Source organism: Lissotriton vulgaris, chromosome 10 (assembly GCF_964263255.1).
Source record: "Lissotriton vulgaris chromosome 10, aLisVul1.2, whole genome shotgun sequence".
Taxonomy (NCBI): Eukaryota; Metazoa; Chordata; class Amphibia; order Caudata; family Salamandridae; genus Lissotriton; species Lissotriton vulgaris.
Genome location: NC_141698.1, coordinates 486,263,781 through 486,287,180, shown reverse-complemented (window position 1 = coordinate 486,287,180; position 23,400 = coordinate 486,263,781). Strand labels below are relative to the sequence as shown.

General features: G+C 44.8%; 1 protein-coding gene across 1 annotated transcript in view; it reads right to left on the bottom strand.

Moving 5' to 3' along the window:
• Positions 1 to 23,400, bottom strand: part of RGS11 (regulator of G protein signaling 11) — a 1,486,254-nt gene that overhangs the window by 806,416 nt on the left and 656,438 nt on the right. The window contains exon 9 of the mRNA XM_086939774.1: positions 19,368 to 19,436. Coding sequence (XP_086795900.1) covers positions 19,368 to 19,436 — 69 coding nt within the window. The remainder of the gene's footprint in view (positions 1 to 19,367; positions 19,437 to 23,400) is intronic.

Sequence of the window (23,400 nt, the reverse complement as noted above, 5' to 3'; positions counted from 1 at the left end):
GCAGGCATTCTAGTGGTTGGTTACTTGCCCTCTTTTGGTCTTCGCCGGATAGTCCATTTTGGATAGTTTAGAGCACAGATCTTTGGCTTGTGTCTTGTATTCTGTCAGTTCACTGCAATTCCTCTTTAAGCGCAGGAACTGGCTGTAAGGTAAGTTGTCTCTGGGTGAACGTGGGTGAAAGCTTTTGTAAGAGATGAGGCAATATTTGGCAGTAAGTTTTGAAAAAGGTCTTTGCCTTGATAATGTTGTTTTCTACATAGACTAATAAGTCTAAGAAATCCAGTTGTCTACGATCGGCGGTGTATGTACATTTCAAACACTCATCCTTCATATTCATCCATTTGTAGAAGTGGCTTAGACTTGATTGTTCGCCTTCCCAGATCACCATGACGTCGTCTATATATTGCTTCCAGAATCGGATTTTTGACAAGTAGAGGCTGTTTGCATTATGTATGAATGTTTTCTCAAAATTGCTTACATAAAGTCCAGCCACACTTGGGGCAAATGTCCTTCCCATGGATGTACAATGGCATTGCTGGTACATGGTTCCATTGTACTAAAAGTAGTTTTCAGTAAGTGCGAGTTTGCAACATTCCAGAATAAAGTGTCTCAGTTTTTGGTGAGACCAATTTTGTTCGAAAAGTAGCTCTTCTAGTGTTTCCATTGTTTTTTGTTGAGGCAGGCTAATATATAGGCTCTCTACGTCAAATCCGACTAGGAGCATGGTGACATTAGAAAATGTTTCTTCTTTTAGGAGGTTGAGTAAATCACGAGTATCCTTCAGGTAGGTTGGTGTTTTCTGCACCAGTGATCTTAAATATTGGTCAGCAAAATGTGAAAGTGGTTCAAGGACCGACCCTATGCCTGACACAATGGGGCGGCCCGGTGGTAGTCTTCATTCCTTGTGTATTTTTGGGAGCGAATAAAAGTCGGTACTTTTGGTGAATTGGTCCTCAGTAAGTCAACCTCATTCTTAGATATCCATCTGTTGATTTCGGCCTCCTCCACCATTATTCTGATAGTTTGTTGTAGTCTGGGTGTGGGGTCAGTTTTGATAATCCTGTAGAATTTATCTTCAGAAAGGAGTTCCATGCATTGTTGATCATAGCGGTCTCTGCTCAGAAGGACGATGCAACCGCCTTTGTCGGCGGGTTTAATTATGAGGTCCTTATTTTGTGTCAGTTCATCCAATGTTTGCTTTTCTGCTCTTGTTGTATTCATTAATGTTTTTTTTGTTTCTTTTTTGATGTCTTCAATTTCTCTCATAACTGCTTGCTCAAAGGTTTGGATTTCAATTGGAATTTGATGGTTCAATGAGCAGAAGGTGGATTTGGCTCATAGTGGAATGTCACCGTCTGTGGTGTTGTCTTCTTTTCCATTGAAGAAGGCTTTTAGTTTCAGCTTCCTGCAGAATTCTGCAACTTCACATTGTATTTTGAAGACATCCAGTGCAGGTGTTGGTACGAAGCCTAAACCTTTGTTTAGTACATTCTCTTGTTCTTCAGTTAGGGTGGTGTCCGTCAGGTTGATCACAAACGTGTTGTGCTTGTTCCCGGTTTTTCTTTCGACATGCCTGACATGCACCTGGTGAAGACCAGTCTCTCCTGATCTGTCCAGGTGACCCCTTTCCTTCGTCCTCTCTGGTTCGGTTGGCCTCTCCCTGAAAAAGGTGGCTGTTGCATGTACTGTCTCATGAATGGTCCCATGGGTGGTGGTCCTGTGGTATACGGGTTCATCCAGCCATGGTAATTTGGTGTGAGCTGTTGGAAGGGGGGTGGTTGTTAGTCCCCGTATTGTGGGTTGCGCCACATATCGGGTCTGCGGCGTTGTTGGCATCTATACATTCCTCTATTTCTCCTTGGTTGTCTTGTCTTGTTGTTGCTCCAATCTGAATTATCAGTTGAATTACCACTGGTATCGTTATCTGATGAATTTTCTGGTGCTTCACAATCAACCTTACTGTAAAGGTGCATCTTCTCCATGCAGAAGCGTTTGAGTTCTTGTCCCGATTTCTGTATTGTTTTGAGTTATATATTCCTTAGTCTCATTCATTTCACGATTGATCTCGTTTTTTCTTGTAGACAGTTATATATACCATGCTTTTCAACTTGGCCTCACTCAATTGTATTTTAATTGTCAGAGCTTCTGTTAGTCTGGTCGCTGTTTTTATGATCAGAACTAGGTAGCGTCTGGGGCATTTCCAAAAGATGGCTGATCAATCTTTCCTTAAGGCTAGGTCGTTGAGGAAGATGCGTGGTGCATTGTGTACCCAGAGGCATCTGGGTGCAGTATTAGCACAGAGGTATTCAGTCATGATCACGCCATGAATAAGGGTCCTTACTTGTTCTTTCTTGGTTTCTGACAGATCTCCCCAGTCAGTGTTCTGTGCTAGTGTTTGGTTTAAGTCGCTATCTTGTAGTAATGATGGTAAGGAGAGAATTTCAATAATCTTGTCTGTTGAGTAACTGAGACCTAAGTTTTCAGCCATTGCAGATTCCTTTTTTGCCGGATCTGTTTGGTGTTTTTTCTGAGTCGGTTTTAAAAAAAATATATATATATTGAAATTCCAAGTAGGACAAGGCGATATCAAAATTCCAAACTTTAAGAACAATGTGCCTCATTCATAATGCATTAGTGTGGGTACAGCGCCGCAAGTCATCTTGCTGCACTGCGATACCCTACACTAATTTGAAAGAGCAGGAATGCACCTTATTTATGAAATATGTTGATTCCTCTGCTTTCCCTCTGCCTTGGTACACAAATTGCTGCCTAGCACCAACATAGGCAAGATTCTTTTTTGTGCAGGAGAAGAGGCACCTTTCTGCACAAAAACAATTATGACAGTGGGTTTCCTTTTCCTATGTGTGCTGCGGAATGCAACACACAGGGACAGAGGAAAAAGCAAGGAGAAATTAAAATATTTCTCTTTGTTATGCCTGCTGTGGGGAGGCTTAAGGTTTTAGTTCTGTCCCAGGTTTACATGTTTTTCAATTCTGAGGCAGCGTCAAAATCCATGGGTGTTGCGTGGAAACACCTACTGCAATGCCTATGGAACGCTAACTTGACATAGAGTAAGACAAGACAGCGACTTGAGCAGCTTGCCTTACTCCATATCTATGAGGCAATGCAAAACCACGAAGGGTGACTTTGCCTCGCCTCATAGATATGATTGAGACGCTTATGCCGCCGAAGCTTAAAGAAATGTGATGCTCCGGTGGCGCAAGCCTCTCATACACCAGCCTCAAAATATTTTGTTCATTTTTCAGGTCTTTCACCATCAGGTAGCTACATATAAAATAATGGGTGGCTTACATGGAAAACCTATTTAAAAAGTTATTAGTGGGAAATACACTATGTAGTAGTACAATGTGAAACCTCTTTTATTTAATGCATTGCAGAGGTCTGTGTGTAACCAGAGAGCCACACAATTAAATTTGGCTGGCGCAGTGGAAAAAAGTGACTTGTGTATTTTACTGCTATAAGGTCACAGCCTTTGAAAGAAAACATTGTCAATCTGTAAGTCATTATTTTATACTTGCATTACACACATTATAAGATAGATTGCTACAAACTGTGCATTGGTTTTAGGATAAAATGGAGCTTCCAAAATGTAGATTTGAGTAATATCAGACCATTAGTAATGCATTTATTTTTGCATAACTTTCCCTCAACTCCTCCTCAGGGGGACTAAGCGCTGTGTAAATACATTATGATTAAAAGCACAAACTTCGCATCTCAGTTGTTAACCACCATGCAAAAAAAACACATCATTACCATCATGATGCTTGGAGTGATTGGTGTAATTAAAGCCAGAACCCCTCCCAAGCATCCTTTACATTTGCAGAATAGGCACCCTGGGATGAAGGCTTGGTTGAAGGATTGCTTTACCTATCTGCTGTGCCTCTTCTTTTTCCAGCAATATGACACTCCACTTTCTTCAGCTGAAGCATTTTAATGATCAAGGTTGTCTAGTCCAAAAACACATGTTTTGTATTCCAGGCAAAAGTTAGGCCTGGAAATGAGCGACCCCCTTCCCAGGACTCCATGGCACCCCTGGGTGTTGGGCCCCATAGATTGAAGACCAGTGCTGTAGGGAGATGGACCACTTCAACAGTTTAGGATGTTTACCTTTCATCTGCATTAGCCATCTGAGAGGTCTGTGATCAGTTTGAACTAGGAAGTGAGTACTAAACAAGTATGATCTCAGCTTCTTCAAGGACCAAACCACAGCAAAGTCCTCCTTCACAATGGCACTCCAATGCTGCTCCTTGGGGAGAAGCCTTCTGCTTATAAAAGCAACAGGTTGGTCTTGGCCTTCATCATTGGTCTGGGATGGGACCGCTCCTATCCCTAGTTCAGAGGCATTGGTCTGCACAATTAAATGCTTGGCATAGTCTGGCGCTTTGAGAATTGGTGCTGAGCACATAATGAAATGAAATGAAATGAAAAAAGAATTTCTAAAGCGCACTGCGGCCAAGCGGCTTCCTGGCGCTGAGGAGCACAACAGTTTCTACAGAGGGTCCCATGAGGGGTTAGTCGGGAAATGCCTGAAGAAAAAGAAAAGTTTTAAGGGCTTTACGAAAGTGGGAAAAAATGGGGATAGAGCGGATGGAGAGAGGGAGATTGTTCCAAATCTGGGGGGCCAGGACAGAAAATCGGGTGCCCCCGGTTCGGGATTTGCGGAAGCGGGGGACATGAAGGAGAGAAAGAGAAGAAGAGCGGAGAGAGCGACTGGGAGCGTGGGAGGAGATAAGAGAGTTAATGAAAAGCGGGGCAGAACGAGCGTGCGCTCGGAAAGCCAGACAGGCTAATTTAAACCGGGACCTGAAGAGAACCGGGAGCCAATGGAGGGATTTGAGGGCCGGGGTGATGTGGGAGGATTTGGGAAGACAAAGGATAAGACGGGCCGCCTGGTTTTGGATGGCCTGGAGACGGCGAGTTTCGTAGGCAGGGATGCCTACGTACAGGCCGTTGCCGTAATCCAGGCGGGATGTAATAAGGGCCGTGATAATGGTTTTAAGGGCATCAACAGAAAAAAAAACGGGAGATCTTGCGGATGAGGCGGAGGGAAGAAAAACAAGAAGACACAACGGAACTGATTTGGGCGTGGATGGACAGATCATTACTGATCTTGATGCCCAAAGTCCGGACTGAGGAAACAGGAGAGGGGGGGGGGACCAAAAGAAAGGGGCCAATGAGCAGAGGACCAGGGATTAGATGAGCCGCCAGTAAGGACAAGCTCTGTTTTATCGGGATTGAGCTTCAAATGATTGGAGCTCATCCACTGAGAAATGAAAAGAAGAGTAGAACAGAATTTAGGAAGAGAGTCAGCTGGGGAAGAAAGATCGAAGACGAGCTGGAGGTCGTCAGCGTAATCATACACAGAGACCCCCAGCTCGAGAAGAGAGGAGATGAGGGGGCGGATGTAAAGATTGAAGAGGAGAGGGGAAAGGGAAGAACCTTGAGGGACCCCACAGGTGACCGGGAGTGGGGGAGCAGAAAAATCAGAAAGGTGGACTGCCTGTGACCTGCCTTGGAGGAAGGACGCGATCCAGGAGAAGGCAGTGCCTTGGATGCCCGCTGCGCTGACACGGTCGAGAAGGATGGCATGATCGACAGTGTCAAACGCAGCGGACAAGTCCAAAAGGACCAAGGCCTGGGGGAGGTTGCTATCGGCCTTGCCCTTAAGTTCATCAAGGACCGCGAGGACCACTCCCTCAGTGGAGTGGCCAGGACGAAAACCCGCCTGGTGGGAGGCCAGAAGATGATTCTCCTCAATGTAGGCGGAAAGGCAGGATGTCACGTAGCTTTCAAGAATCTTCCCTAGGTAGGGGAGAAGGGAAATCGGCCTGAAGTTAGATGGAAGGGAGGGATCAAGGTAAGCCTTTTTCAAAATAGGAAAAACAATAGCAGATTTAAAGGAGGGGGGAACACAGCCCGAGACCAAAGAAGTGTTAAGAAAAGTGAGGGGGGGAGCCAGACAGCTAGTGTAAAGAGTTCTAAGGATCCGTGCAGGGGCACAATCTGCAGGAGAACCAGACTTGACCTTAACGAGCAGGTCAAGGAAGAGCTCAGGAGAGATGGGTTCAAAATGATCCAAAACAGAAGAAGATAGGTGAGGATGGTCAGGCAGAACAGGAGGGGACACAGTGGGAATATTGGCTTTAATGGTGATAATTTTATTGATAAAATAATCGTTCAAAGAATGACAGAGGGATTGAGAAGGAGCAGGGGAGAGACAGGCACGATGGGAGGTAGCAAGACTGTGAACTAGTGAGAAAATCTCACGGGACTTGTTGGCTGACAGGGCCACACGCTCAATGAACTATTTGGATTTGGCCGCTAAAATGGCTTTTTTATAGGAGTTGAGGAGGGCTTTGTATTTGAGACGGAGGGTAGGGCAGTAATTGCGACGCCAATGACGCTCCGAGCGCCTGAGCTCTAATTTCAGGGATTTAAGGTCACTCGAAAACCACTTGTGAGCGTCATGGAGGCGAGACGATTTAATTTTTTTGAGAGGAGCGACCTGGTCGCAAGCAGAGGAAAGCCAGGTGTTAATGGCGTTCGCCTGACTTTCCAAAGACAGGTGGGTCAGGGTAGGAGCGGATGAAGACAATAAAGATGAAAGGTTGTTAAGATCAGTCTTATTCCAGCTTCGGGCCAAGATGTTTTTAGGCAGGGGAGCTTTCTCAACATGACCTAGATGAATAGAAAAGGAGATCATGGAGTGGTCCGACCAAACACAAGGTAAAATAGAAGTGGGCGAGAGTTGACAGCGTAAGGACCAAATTTGGTCTAAAATGTGGCCATGAATGTGGGTAGCCTCTTTCAGGGTGTCAAAAGCCTTTTACAAATAACTGTCAAGTTTACCTTTTTTGGGCATCGTCTTGGAGGTGAGTTCTATGAGGGGAGCCATAATGGTCCCATATCCCTTCACACACCTCCTGTATTACCCAGTAAAGCCAATGAATGCCCTGACTTTGATCTGAGATGTTGAAACTGCCCAGTCCAGGATAGCCTGTAAGGGTGGCCAAGGTACACCACAGTTCCATGCCCTAACTGGCATTTGGATGCCTTGATAGTTAGGCCAGCAGTTTGCAGGGCAATTAAATCCTTCCCAAGGTGGATCAGCTGATCCTCCCAGGTGGAGCTAAAGACAGCAATATCATCAAGATAAGCTGCACCAAAGGACTCAAATCCAGCAAGGACTTGATTTACCAACCTCTGGAAGGTGGCAGGGGCATTCCTTAAAGAAAAGGGCACAACAGTAAAGTGATAATGCCTATAAAGCGTGGAGAATGTTGTCTTTGCTCCTCGTGCCATGCCAATTTGTCAGTACCCTGCAGTTAAGTCAAAGGCACTTAGAAATGTGACTGCACCCACTTTATCTATCAGTTATTCTGTTCCTGGGATAGGGTGAGCATCTGTCTTGGTGAGGGAGTTGAGCCCTCTCTAGTCAATATAGAACCTTATTTCTCTCTTTCCATCCTGTGGATAGGGCTGGGGGACTAGAACCACTGGGCTGGCCCGGGTGCTCTCAAAGGGTTCAATAACCCTCTGAGAGCTTGACTTTAGCTCTGATGCGTTCCTTGACTTGATCAGTCTGTCAATTAATTTTTTGTCAGTTGAACTGTCACCAGTGTCCACATCATGGGTACACCAGTTTGTCTGACCAGGGGTCAAGGAAAAGAGCTGTACATACTGCTGCAAGACTTGCTTGCAATCCATCTGCTGTTGGGCAGAGAGGGTGTCTGAGAAGACAACTCCATCCACTGACCTACCTTTTGAGCTGCCTGAGAGGAGGTCAGGGAGAGGTTCACTCTCTGTCTGTCTCCTGATCCTCATCAGTCACCATCAGCATGGTGATGCCAGCCCTGTCATTAAGGAGCTTCAGGCGGTTCTTTTGGGTGTCCTGTTTGTGCCCAGGTCAACCAAGTAGGTGACCTCACTCTTCTTTTCTAGGAGAGGGTAAGGGCAACTCTATCAGCCCTAGAGAGTCTTGGTGCCACTGGCTCCAAAACCCACAAGTTATGCCCAGGTTGAAATTCAACCAGTGCAGCTTTTTGGTCAAAAAAAGTGCTTCTGAAGTTCCTTGCTGGCCTCAAGTTTCTTTGATGCCTTTTCCATGTACTCAGCCATTCTGTACCTTAGGCCAAGTACATAGTCCACAATACCTGGTTAGGGCTATTGAAGAGGCTTTTCCCAACCATCTTTTACAAGACAGAGTGGTCCCCTCAGAGGATGGCAAAACAAAAGTTCAAAGAGGGAAAACCCTACTCCCTTCTATGGCACCTCTCTGTAAGCAAAAAGCAAGCATGGTAGGAGGACATCCCATCTCTTTTTTGAGTTTTTTAGGGAGCCCCATCATCATGCCTTTTAATGTCTTGTTGAATCTCTCAACAAGGCCATTGGTTTGTAGGAGACAGGGTGTAGTAAACTTGTACTGCACTCCACACTCTTTCCACATGTTTAAGATAAGCAGACATGAAGTTGGAACCTCTGTTTGAAACCACCTCCCTAGGAAACCCTACCCTGGTGAAGACACCAATGAGGGCCTTGGCTTCTGCAGGAGCTGTAGTAGCCCTAGGGAGAATTGCCTCATAATACCTTGTGGCATGATCCACTACCACTAGAATGAATTTGTTCCTGATGCTGTGGGAGGTTCAAGTTGACCCACTATGTCCACACCTACCAATTCAAAGGGAACCCCAACTACTGGTAGTGGAATTAAGTGGGCCTTTGGGTAGTTACCTTGTTTGCCACTGGCTTCACAGGTGACACAGGAGCTGACAAACTCCTTCAACTTCTGAGAAATCTGGGCCAGTAAAAGTTGCTAACTAGCCCTTCCCAGATTTTGGTTTGGACCAGTTGCCCTACTAGGGGGATGTCATGAGCTAAGGTTAGGAGGAACTCCCTGTACTTCTGAGGAACTACCACTCTCCTAGTGGCTCTAGGCCTGGGGTCTCTGGCCTCAGTGTACAGTAGTCCCTCTTCCGCATAAACTCGGTGGGTACCACTGACATCTCCCTTTTCCTGTGCAGCAGCTTGACGCCTCAGGCTTTAAAGAGTTGGGCAGTCCTGCTGTCGAAGGCACAGCTCTTCCCTGGGGGTTTCTACTGGGCCCAAGGGTTCAAACTGGTAAGGGTCAAGCTCCATTGGCTCAGGTCCCTTAGCTCGGGGGTCTCAGAGTCTTCTCCCTGAGGAGAGGGGTCCTGATCATTTTGCTGTTCAGAAGCGGGGTTCCCAGTCTTTTTACCTTTTCTGTTGTAAGGTTGGGCCATACTTTCACCCTGATTTCTGCTCTTGTTTTTACACACACCATCTCAGGGATATCCAGCATTGCTGCATGGGTTTTCAGTTCAACCTCAGCCCATGCTAAGGTTTCCAGGTCATTGCCAAGCAGACATGTAGCTGCTAGCTTCAGAGAGACCACTACCTGTTTCAGGCCAGTACCCCCCCGCCATTCTAATGTCACCTTAGCCATTGCATGGTTAGCAGTAAAAGTGTCAGCATTGGTGACTGGGAACGTTTTTCCAATCAAGTATTGCCCAGGGGAAACCAGTGTATCTCTCACCATAATGACACTGGTGGCACCTGTATCCCTCAAAGCTTCAATCCTAGTTCCATTAAACCAAGGGTATTGTAAATACTTCTTTAAGTTGGGTACCCACACAGCTAAAGTGGCACACTCAACTTCCCCTTCTGAAACTAGAACTGCTTCATGTGCAACCCGATTTGCTCTTGGCATCTAGAGACCTTCTACACCAGGAGTAGCTGTACTAAGACTAGGGGGCTTTTTGTTTGGACAAACTGAATCTCCAGTTAAGTGGCCCAACGTCTTATAGTTGTTACACCAGGCCTTTAAGGGATCAAAGTTATATCCCCTGTACCTATTTTTGGACTGGGAAGAGTTTTTGGCATCCTTTTGAAGGCTCAGGTTTATTATCTTGGGGATTCTCGCCACCTTTACCCTGGGGAGGTTTTGTAACCTCTTTCTTTTGGTCACCCCCAGTTGTTGTTTTTGTTACCTTTGTCTTGACCCAGTGGTCTGCCTTCTTTCCTAATTCTTGGCATACCAAATGCTGATTTAACTTTTCATTAGTGCAATTACTAAAATATGTTCTTTAATTAACAGATTGTAAAGTCCATTGAAATCATGCATATTGTGTCCAGCTAACCAACCACTTAGTGTTTTAATTGAGGAGTCTACGAAGTCAATCCAGTATTGGTTTTGGGTCTTGTCAGCCCCGCTGAATCTAATTCGATATTCCTCAGTTGTGACTCCAAATCCCTCAACCAGAGTTCTCTTCATGAGGTCTTAAGACCCATCCTCTGCCCCAGAAAGGGTAAGAAGCCTGTCTCTGCAGTTACCAGAGAACAGTTCTCCAAGGTGTGCCCTCCAGTGTGACTTCTTCACTTTTCTCAATTCACAAGCCCTCTTAAATGCTGTGAACCAGTTTGGGATATCATCACTCTTTTCATATTTAGGGACAATCCCTTTGGGGATTATAGGATCAAAAGATTGCTCTTTATCCTTATTGAGTAAACTGTTGCCACCATTGATGGGTGCTATGCCTATCTCTGCTCTCTCTCTAGAGCCAACGACCTGGTCTCTAGATACAGTCTTTTGGTCAACCTTGCCAAAAGGCTGTCCTCCTCATTGAGGCTTTCCTCAATGTCCTCAGTAGTATCTGATCCACCTGTATAAGATCTAGGTACTGAGAGACCCCACTGGGAACCTTTTCACCCTAAGAAGTGGGGGAGGGTGATCTACCTGGTCATCCTCTCCCTATTATTCCTCACCTGATTGCTCATCACCATTTTCAGAAGGTTGGACCCCAGCATACCCAGCCAACAGCTCCCGGAACTTTTGTTTGGTGGGATGGGACACCAAGGTAAGGGGTGAGGTCAAGCTCCTTAACCAGGTCCTCTATGGCATTGTGGTTATTTTCACTAACAGCTGGGTTCTTGTTTTGAGACATTGTTAAAACAAACTTCTAACCCCTCTAACCCTATCTAAAGTGACTTTTTATTTAAAAAAAAATATACAGGGACTTAACCAAGGCCCTAGCAAGACTTTTAGTAATTTTGCAAATAAATTGCCAATTTGAAAAATTAGAATTCTAAAGACAATTTAAGAGTTCTATCATGTGATCAGGTGGTAAGCAAGTAGTCCAACAAATGCAAAGTTGTATATCCCACCGCTGATCCACCAGTGTAGGAAGCTGGCTCTGTCTATACTATACCAAAGTGAGGTATAGTGTGTACTGAGTCCAGTGGAGCCCCAAAGGTAGGCACAGGTAAAGTTAGATAGCACCTCACTCTTTTTATGGTAGTATGGTCGAACAGTAAGGCTTTATCGGAGACTAGTGTTACACATTAGTTGTACACACTCAGTCAGCAAATGAATTCACACATTCAAAGACTGAACTTCAGATCAATTGTTTTTGTATTAAAATATTCTTTTAGTTATTTTATTTTCGAGAACCAAGCAAGCCTGGCACAGGGGAGTGATAAATACTTTGCAGTAAATATACAGTTGTAATACAGTTTGGACTGGCATTGTAAATGCACTTTGTTTTGACTTACAGTATTGATTCTGAGAAATGCAATGCTTTGTAAATAAAGTACATATACTTTGTATAGGATTTTCAGTACAATTACAGGTAAGATACTTTTAAGATTACTTTTCTTTCAAAGTGTAATATACCTGGATACTACACTGGGACATTTCCTGTAAGCAGGTAAGTAAAATCATTTTTGTTAGTTAGAGCAATTTTAAAGAATTTCTTTAGGTTTTCAAACTCCACAGTTAAAACCTTTTCCAAGAAAAACAGTCAATGTTATCCGATGAAGGAAAATAGTGTTATCGGTTTTATGGTAAGTATTTAGTAGTGGGAGTTGAGCTTATGGGGGTAGACTCAGGGGTAACCCAGAGTCAGGGATGCACTCTCTTTACACCCTCAGCAGCACTAGGGTGGCCAGGTGCAGAGTGCTGAGGCACAATGTTAGCCAATGGTAGATTGCGGGGCCTCCGGTTAGTGGCTGTTGATGAGCAGGCCACTTGGTTGTAGGAGCAAAGCTTCTGGACTTTAGCTCAGGGCAAATGGGGAAACAAAGTAGCACCAAAGGTGCACCCTCAGTAACACTAGGGAGGCTGGTTTGAGGTGCTGCTTCAACATCGGGCACCCTGTTGTTTGTAAAGGGGAAGCTCCGGTTTGCAAAGGCACTGCAGGCTTAGGGAAGAAGGTCTTCTGAGTGCAACCACCAGTTCGAGAGGCACATTGGGAAGTTGGTGGTTGGTTAGGCACAGTCAGTGGGGCCACCCAAGGCCATGGAGCATTGGGTACAAGGGGGTATTTTAGGGTTGGATCTTCTTTCTAGCTCCTGGTTACAGTTGGGGGGACCTTCTGTATTTAGGCTGCAGGCGTCGATGGAGGTTTGAGGCTGGTCAGGGGTCACCAGATCTTCGGTTAGGATCGCCAGGAAGACCTCCCCGTGGTGTTTGCCCACTCAAGCTCGGGCCGTCGATGACGGGTGCAAAATGGGACGTATTCACTGTGTCCGGACGGAACAGAGGCTGGAGATGAACACATCCAATGTTCATGGTAGACACAGTCTTTGTGGTTGAAGTCTGGCAGGTCCTCTGAGGTTTTTGAGATTGCTGGCTGTAGAACAAACCGGGATTTTGCATGAGCAAGTTCGGAAGGGAGACATGCTGCTAGAGCTGGGGCCAAGTGAGTTGGCGTCTTCATCTTGTTAGCTTCCGCATAGCTGTTCGGTCTTTCTTCTTTTCTTGTAGTTTCTTCTGGTCTGAGCAAGCAAGGTTCAGGGTTGCCCCTAAATACTAAAATTACTGGTGTTACAGGTAGGTAAAAAGGTTCGGACCAATGGGTCTTTTCCCTGGGATGGGTACACCCCCTATTATGGTACCCTCCAATGGGAGGGGGCTTAAGCCTTTCTCTGGTTGGTCTGTAAGATGGCAGGGACTGAGAGTTGTGCTTCACCTCGCCTCCCCCTCTTGAGGGGTGGAGTTGGCAGAGGTGGGCACACCTCTCTTCTTCACTTGTTTTTCCTGCTGGTTCTTCCACCCAAAGTGGAGGTCAGAGCCAGTGGGGACCAGTTGCTGAAAGCAGCAAGTGGCCTGGGGAAGCTCACAATGGCAGCAAGCCTTTGAACCTATCCCTTTGTAAACCCTGCCCACCCTGGGGGAGGAGGCTTGGTACCTCCTTCCAGGATGTGCATTGTTTCAGGCCCCCAAGCTCAGCAGGCTCTTGACCACGGGTTCCAGAAACATGTCTGGTGGTGGCAGCTGAAAGCAGCCACTCAGTCTCGACAATAATGGTAGGTTAGTTTTCCGGGGTCATTTCTAAGATGCCCTCTGTGTGGTATGTAACTGTTACCACAGATTTTTTACAACGGATTCCATTACCACGGATTTTTTACAACGCAGGTCATTTTACCACGGATACCATTACAACGCAATACACTACAACGCAGATACTATTACAACGCATACCATTACATCGTAAGTATAATTATAGGTAAGTTTATCTTATTATTATTATTATTTATTATTATTATTATTATTTTTATTATTATTATTATTATTATTATTTATTATTTTTCATTATTATTATTTATTATTATTATTATTATGTATTATTATTATTATTATTTATTATTATTATTATTTATTATTATTATTTATTATTATTTTTATTTATTATTATTATTATTATTATTATTATTATTTATTATTATTATTTATTATTATTATTATTATTTATTATTATTATTTTTAGTTTTTAGGGCTGGGTTTGGGTTTTGGGGTACAGGGGTATTTTTAGGTTTTAGGGCTGGGTTTGGGTTTTGGGGTACAGGGGTATTTTTAAGTTTTAGGGCTGGGTTTGGGTTTTGGGGTACAGGGGTATTTTTAGGTTTTAGGGCTGGGTTTGGGTTTTGGGGTACAGGGGTATTTTTAGGTTTTAGGGCTGGGTTTGGGGTTTGGGGTACAGGGGTATTTTTAGGTTTTAGGGCTGGGTTTGGGGTTTGGGGTACAGGGGTACTTTTAGGTTTTAGGGCTGGGTTTGGGTTTTGGGGTACAGGGGTATTTTTAGGTTTTAGGGCTGGGTTTGGGTTTTGGGGTACAGGGGTATTTTTAGGTTTTAGGGCTGGGTTTGGGTTTTGGGGTACAGGGGTATTTTTAGGTTTTAGGGCTGGGTTTGGGTTTTGGGGTACAGGGGTATTTTTAGGTTTAAGGGCTGGGTTTGGGTTTTGGGGTACAGGGGTATTTTTAGGTTTTTGGGCTGGGTTTGGGTTTTGGGGTACAGGGGTATTTTTAGGTTTTAGGGCTGGGTTTGGGTTTTGGGGTACAGGGGTATTTTTAGGTTTTAGGGCTGGGTTTGGGTTTTGGGGTACAGGGGTATTTTTAGGTTTTAGGGCTGGGTTTGGGTTTTGAGGTACAGGGGTATTTTTAGGTTTTAGGGCTGGGTTTGGGTTTTGGGGTACAGGGGTATTTTTAGGTTTAAGGGCTGGGTTTGGGTTTTGGGGTACAGGGGTATTTTTAATATATAATTACAAATTTAAAAATTGCAATTATTTGATTTAATTTTTTTTATTAATTAAATAATAAATAATTTAAATTAAAAATTCAAAAATAATGATTTACATTATATATTAATATTGTATACTTACCTATAATCATACTTACGTTGTAATGGTCTGCGTTGTTAATAGTATCTGCGTTGTAGTGTATTGCGTTGTAATGGTATCCGTTGTAAAATGACCTGCGTTGTAAAAAATCTGTGGTAATGGTATGCGTGCTAAAAGTATGCGTTGTAACATCATACATTGTGCATTGTTCATTAAATCCCACACTGGCATCAGTGTGGGTTTAATGTGCTGAGAAGTTTAATACCAAACTTCTCAATTTTCAGTGTAGCCATTATGGTGCTATTGCGTTTTTAATGACAAACTCCCAGCACCATATACTCCTAATGGCAGCACTGCACTTACAATGTTTAAGAATGGACTTAGATACTGTAGGTGTACAGGGTTATGCATCTGTACCCTTACCACTGGTATAGTGCACCCAGCTAGAGGGGTGACTGTTCTATGCCAGGGCAGGTGGTTGTAGGCATGGCACCAGAGATGTGTGTCATGTCGACTCTTTACTTTTCTTCTGCACCAAAACACGCAGCCTGCAAAGGTGAGTGTAATGGCACAGGACCTATAAGGGTGGCATAATACGTGCTGCAGCCCTTAGAGGCCTTCCCTGGTAAGAGTGCCCTGGGTACCTGTGGTCCCATTTACCAGGGGCTGACATGTGGCCAGAGATGGCAATTGGGTTTAGGCATCAATGCAGTTTTAGGGAAAGAAGATAGGCCCTGGGTACTTGGTTAGCAGGAGCCCAGGGAACACTTAGTCAAAGCACATCAGCAATTCAGCAAAAAGTATGGGCAACCATGCAGAAAGAGTGCACTTACTCACTTATAGGCAAATTATCAGGCCTTGGAACATCCGGTAGAAGTTTACATTAGGCTCCAAGCATCCAAAATCAAGTCCAAGTTTGTTTTGTGCTTTGATTTTTAGTGTCTTTTGTTCAGACATTATACTCCATATTCAGCTTGGCAGTTCCTCTGTACAAAATCCATAGTCAAACATAACAGCTTCATGCCACAGCTTCATGCCAACACGTGTTTTGTCCGTTTTGTATAAGGACTTCATTAGGGCTTAATATGTCACTGTCCTTACATAATCTATCTAGAGTCTATAGTGCATGAAAAACTTTTTTGAAATCACAGTGTTAAGCTTCAGTCCATGTGGACTGAAGCTTAACACTGTGATTTCAAAATGGAGGATGAAATACCTCGTACTATTAACAATCTCTTCAGGGAGAACTTAACATTTGATTATGACATTCTCTTGCCTGAAATTTGTGAATCTGCATAAATGCGTGTACCACTGGATATACATATGTCACATTCAATGAAGGTGACACGCTACCAATTGTATATCAAGTGCATTTATATTCCATGAGGAAATGCAGTTTGCACCAACAGAAAAAATTCTGACAACAATGCAAGCCACTGCAGTGAGAGAAAGATCATTGGCTCTTGGGAAATGCATAATTATTGTGACTCTCATTCCAGCGTTCTGGGCTGTCACAAAGGCTGTCCCAAATGCAAAAGCCTTACATCCTAGATGAATACAATGGGCCAAATCACTAATTGCAACAGATGTAGATTACATATTTGCCTCTCAACTACATATACAAGCTTACATACAGTATGAATAATAATAATACCCTCTGCGCAATGAAATGATGCTTGCAGATCAGTGCGACTTTATAGTTTATACTGCTGATTCTGCCCAGCCTGCCGTTGAACAAAAAACCAATACTCAGTCGCCTGCATGGTGGTAAGGGATATAATTGGATGGAGTTTTTCCAACCTTTAAAAACACACACACAGTCCTTAGGGGATTGTACAGCACAACTGGCTGAAGGGAAAGCTCTACTTCTGGAACTGGGAATTACAGATCCAGAATTACCCACACTTATAGTGTGCTATTTGTATTATTTGTATTAATGTGTCCAGTCATGCAATGAGTACTTGCACTTTTGGAGCCAGAATCTATGTAGAGACTCAACAGGTTACACCAGCAAGCATAAATTGTTTTGGAGAAAAGTGGCAAATCTTAAATCAAGTCAGCCATGGGCTTATGTTATCTACAACTGAGCTACCAATGTGTAGAAATCCAGATAATTGGGGGGGACCACTCAACATACATTTTGCTGGGAATTCATTGGCTGATGAAGCTGCAAAGGCCGTAGTGCAAATTACTGTCATAACTCTGGTGACTCCTTCCAACACAAGGATAGATCGAGACATAATGTTGGCTGTCACAGCTCTGCGCTGTGGCACACCCATACCAATATCTTTTCCAGCAAAATACTACTACCTACTAAGTACGCAAAACATTCTGTTTGCTCATCTCTCTGGAGTGGGGAATTGAGTAAACGAAATTTGGGCTGCAGTCCAGAATTAATCATACCAGGATATGAGGGATTAGTGTCTGCCCTCGCAGTTGTGGCAGCTAGTTTCACTGCTACAGCAATGATACTGGTGGCCAGGCCTACATAAACAAACAAAAGATTATGCCCTTAAATGCGCCCTTTGCCAACAAATAAATGTTTCTACCACAACACGTCTACCATAAACTCCTCTTTTAGTTTAAAAAAAGCCATACACCTGCATCTACCTGGACCTTTGAGGACCACTCAAAAGTGATGGTTCTTCAAAATACATTCTGTTAGCAGTGGATTCCTGTCTTTATTTCCAGTGGGTATGGCCACAGCGATCGGCTGATGCTCAAACTGTTATACAAAATTTGCAAGCATTCATCTGCTCATATGCAGTAGCCACATTCCATTCATATCAGGTCACAGCAATTGCCTCTAAGGTTTACTGGGATACCATGGAAACTTTGGGTGTGATTGTACAATAGTCCTCCCCCTATCATCCTGTGGGAAATGCAGTAGTGGAAAGGAAAAATTGTGACTTAAAGTAGTCGTTAACAGCTAGATTATTAGGTATGGCTCGGATATGGGTCCACCATATGGATGGGGTAGAGAGAGCCTTACACAATCTGCTAAGAAGATTCTTGGTTAGTCGGACTCCCTATGAGGTTCTGTTTGGGTTCAAGATGTTGGTTCAAGACCTTAATAGCCCTAGCACAGCGGTGACAGAACAGCTGTTTGATATCTGTGAATGTTTGGCTGTCCTACAGGAACGGGAAGACTTCCGGGATGAGCAAAGGAATGAGCCACAGAAACATACTGCCACTAGCAAAGTGAAGGGGCAACCAGTAGCTCCTGACTGGATTCCAAAGATTGGGTATCTGGTTTGAGAGAAGATTGTAGATGAAAAAAATGTGGCCCATCGTACAGAGCACAAGTGCATGTCCTCACAATCGAAGGTGCCAGAACTGTACTTTTACCGCCCCTTGCTGGTTGTAAACTTAAAAGGTTTGCATTGATTGACCTGGTCAAACCGGACCCTGTGACCATTCCTACAAACTAGGTCAATAAAGCTCCTGGGAAGTTACCTGCCTCTTCTCCATATTGTACAGGAAATCCTGTTACAAGCCTTAACTCACATTGAGTTTTCTGCTCCCCAGCTGGGGATATCTGACTCTGAAGCCTTGATACTTTCAGTTACCTCTACCAACAGGAGACAATCATCATATGCCAATATACAGATTTTAACACCACATGCTAACAACAAAGTTATTTATTTTGATCCACCATTGGAGTTAGCTCCCAGCTTTACATCGCCATGGGAGGTCCCAGTTTTTGCACAGACTGCCTTTGGCTATTTTGTTGACATTGTCAACTTTTCCTATGATTCGTCAGACCCACCACCACTTGGATCTCATGCATTTATAATTAGGCTCAAAAAGACATATTTGGTTCCGCCTTGGATTTACATTTGAATTTCCATGTCTTTGCTCTTCTTTTTCCATTGAATTGAGTTTGTGACAGTATTCTTTCTGTTTCTGAATGGACACTATCTCCCAGAAAAATCTTCTGGTGAAGTGGTAACCGAGGTATTGAGGCCTCATTCTTCATCACACCAAGTATGAAGAAACCTTTCCCTCGTGAACATTTTGGCAGTTCCAGTACTTTATGGAATTTTTGGGATAAGGTACCATAAGATATTTGTGTACCAACAGAAACTTTACAGCTACCGTATGCATTTAAAATATCCTTGAATTGCGTTAATACTCCTAGCAGCATCTCTGATGATTGGAACATTAACATAGTCAAATCTATGCTTGATGAGCTAGAACAGTTTACTGTATTTGAAAGTGACAATATGTATAGTAGAACAGCTAATTATGATTAAGTGTTTTGTTTTTACTAAAATGAATACCATTACTTACACCAAGTGAGTACTCCATGTGCAGCATTTAATTATACAAAATGAGAACATTGCCTTATACCAATTTGGGTAGCTTCAAAATATTCACAAAGAAGTTTGCATATTGTTCTGGCAATAACCATGTAGATGCAGAGACTTGTTATTATAAACTTCTCGCTTCCCAGGAAAAGAAAAATATGCTAACCAACACCAAACTGTTTAATTACAAGGGTATGACATTTTGAAAGACAATAATGAGTTAAAATCCTTTTTGGCGAACCAGAGACTAGCAAGTCCAAGCCATTGAGCCATTGTTTAGAGTGTGTCTTATACCAAGACAAATTATTTTCCTCCACAAAACTGTGCAACAGACATCCTGCTTCCGCAAAATTTTCTACATTTATTAAAGAAGGTTAAGAAGGTATAAAGAAAGAAGCTTACCAGATGGACTCCACCACTGCGGTAGTTCCCTCGCACAGGACCTCTATCAAGGGCATTCAGTGATCCTGGCTACAAAAGAAGAAGCAATTCAATAGTTGTCATTACATGGGTACCCACATACCATATTATTCCCAGTCTTCAAAAGCTCTCAGTAAACCACAATAGAAAGATAACCAGACACTATCTCTTCGATGCAAGAGTTGGGATTCTGATCATAACTTTAATATAGGCCAGTGGGTTGAGGGCCTACTGCACAGATCAGTGTACAGAAAACACCATAGAGGCAGACACAGTCACGATTACTTGGTCGCTTAAATAAGCACCATTGAACTGAATATTAATACCAGTTTAGTGAGCTCATGAGTCAGTTCATATTGTGGTGTGTGGTATATTTTGTTTATGATCTTGCCTTTATTTGCAAACCACAGGTATGCATTAAAGTACAAAATCAACAATACATTTGAAATATAAAATCCAAATAAAATAGTTTGCTGAAGGGAATTAGCAAAAATTTTAAAACAAAAGCACATCACTTTAAATATACAAAACTGAATTAAAATACATTGCTGATGATAGGTTCATAGGTCATAAAGTATATCATTACATCACTTTAAAATAATTGATACTGCATCTAAGAATCAAAAATAACCTTTTATTGGCCTGTACTATCTCCATAGTACTTGTGTTGGCCATTGGCCTGCACTAAGTAGGTATTTAAAGGCCCCTCTGGTGGTGAGTTCTCTGACCTTGGTCCAAGGATCACACTCTACCGGGCAGCTCCGTGGTGCTCTGCTTTGCTTGGTAGCCAGTCCCCTTCCGTTGCAGGGTTCAAGACTATCATGAGTCTGGTTTTATTTTTGCAAGTGGTGACTGTATTTTGCTTTCTGGTATAATTGTGGTGTGTTTTTTCCACTGTAGTTTATCTGTGCCGCTGCTGTATATTGTTAATTTGTTTCTCTTGGTCCATCTGGTCCATTGTTTTTCCCTCTTGGCCCCTATGTTTTTCCTGCTGCTGCTGACCCCTGACTCCTCCCCTACTCGCCCGCTCCCAGCTGCACGACCCTCCCTCCCCTATATTATGGTGACCGATGCGCAGTTGCACCGCTGGCATGCCGAAGGCGAGCCTAAGCCAAACCCATCTTCACCCGTTCGCAACCCGACCAGCGGCAGGAACCCTGGTTCTCCGAGGTGCCACCGCTATGACTCAACCACCCTCGAGGCACTCAGCCCCAGAAGACACGCTGACTGCGCAAGAGCCTCACCAAACAGCACCCATGGGCAGACCTCATGCAGACCCTGCCGCAAATCCTTCACCATCGATAAAGCTCTCATGACCGCCAAATGCACACCTGATGCATGCCCACTAAAACCCTGACTTGCATCCTTCTCAAAAAGTGCACCTTGCACCGACACACTCTAGAGATCTGGGACCTTATCGACAGCCTCTCACCTGACGTCACCTTCTTCACGGACACCTGGACAAACGCCACCTCCAGCCCGACATCGCCACTGCCATCCCCGACGGATACAAGATCCAGAGAAAAGATCATCCACAAGGCAAAGGAGGGGGACTCGCCATAGCAAACAAGACCCCCCGCATCTCCACATACAGCACGAGTGACACCCACTCCAACACAGAATACCTCCATTCCCGGATCCAGACAAGCCCCAGGACCATGCTACGCGGCACCCTCATTTACACGTCACCAGGACCTCACCCCATCCCGCATCTACCATCGCCGAGCTCGCTGACCCCACACCATCACCTCTATGGACTACATTTTACTTAGGGACCTGAACTTCCACCTCAACAACGGCAACGACCTCGACTCCACCACTCTCCTCGACAACCTTAGCAAACTATGACTGAAGCAGCTTGTCAACATGGCCACACACACAGCGGGGCACACCCTTGGCCCCATCTTCGCGGTAGGAACAAATATCCTTTTCAGCCACACTACCCAGCCCCCCTGGACTGACTACCACTGCATCCATTTTACCTTCAATACCATCACCATACCCAAACCCGCCCTATGCCCTCCATGATGGAACTGGAGCAAAGTCACAGAGGAGGACCTCAACACCACCCTACGTTAAAACCCCCCCAGTGCCACGACTGACACCAATGCCGCAGCAAGGGAATTGCACCGCTGGGCCTCCTGCTGCGCCAACAAGCTCGCACCCCTACGCCCTGACCAAACTATGCCCTCTGGTTCACCACAGAACTTCAAGAAGCCATACGCTCCTGCTGACACCTAGAGAAACCCTGGCGAAACCTGAAAACGACAGAAGCATGTAACAACCACACGAGCGCCCTAAAGGAATACCACCAGCGCATAAGAGACACCAAATGGACCTTCATAAGAGACAAAGTCCAGACTTATGCGACCAAAGCCAAGGAGCTGCTCAATGTCATACAGCAGTTCACAAAACCCACCTGCGAAGCCATGGATGTCACATAACTCTGCGACAAACTCAGCTCCTACTTCCATCTGAAGATCAAGTCCCTCTATGACCACTTCCATGAACCAACAACAAACACCACCCCCAGCTACTGCCGCTGATGAGCCTACCATCATGGCCTGGGATCCGGCTACCATCAAACTCATCACCGCGATCATGGAGAAAACTCACTCAGGAGCTCCAACTGACCCCTGCCCACTGCACATTTTCCACAGGGCCACCACTGTCATTGCACCCAAACTAGGACGCACCAGTTACACCTCCCTCAGATCAGGCATCTGCCCAGATGACTGGAAACGGGTGGAAGTGAAACTCCTCCTCAAGAAGCCAACGATCGATCCAATGGACATGAAAAACTACCTTTTGCTGCCAAAGTCACTGAGAGACTGTAAACGCCCAGCTGACCGCCTTCATTGAAGAGAACTTCATCCTGGACACCTCCCAGTCTGGATTCCACAGCAACCACAGCACCAAGATTGCCCTCCTTGGCGCCACTGATGACATCCACATGCTACTGGACCAGGGACACACTGCGGCCCTCATCCTACTAGACCTCTCCGCAGCCTTTGACACCGTCTCACATAGCACGCTCACGACCAGACTTCACTATGCGGGTATACAAGGAGCCACCCTCAACTGGATCCAATCCTTCCTCTCCGGCAGAACCCAAAGGATTTGACTCCCTCCCTTCCTCTCCAAACCCACTGAAATCAACTGCAGAGTACCTCAGGGATCATCACTCAGCCCCATACTCTTCAACATTTACATGGCCCCCCTCGCCTCCATCGTCTGACAGCACAGGCTCAGCATCATATCATACACTGATGACACCCAGCTCATCCTCTCACACACAAAGAACCCAGAAGACGCAATACTCTGCTTCCAGGAAGTAATGAAGAACGTGGCAGCATGGATGAGAGACAGCTGCCTGAAGCTCAACTCACAGAAGACCGAGGTGCTCATCCTTGGACCCTGAACCTCCGCCTGGGACAATACCTGGTGGACCTCCGCCTTCGGGAACCCACCCACCCCTACAGACCCCGCAGGAAACCTCAGCATCATCCTTGACTCCTCCTTCTCCATGAACCGCCAGATCAACGCCGTCGCCTCCACTAGTTTCAACTGCCTTCGCATCCTCTGCAAGACCTTCAAATGGATCCATCTCCCGACTGCAGAAGGACCGTCACCCACACATTCATATCCAGCAGACTGGACTACGGCAACACCCTCTACGCTGGTATCAACCAAACTCTTCTACACAAACTCCAAACCATCCAGACTCATCCTAGGGTCACCGCGTCACAAGTACATGACCCAACACCTATGAGGCCTCCACTGGCTCCCCATCGAGAAGAGGGTCACCTTCAAGCTCCTCACCCACGCCTACAAATCCCTCAAAAACATCGGACCCAAATACCTTAACAAGAGAGTTTCCTTCAACATAGCCAACAGGAACCTCCGCTCCACTGACCTTGCCCTGGCAGAGGTCCCCCGCATCCGCAGAAACAGAACCAGCTGGAGAGCCTTCTCGTACATTGCAGCCAAAACCTAGAATGAGCTCCAGGTGAAC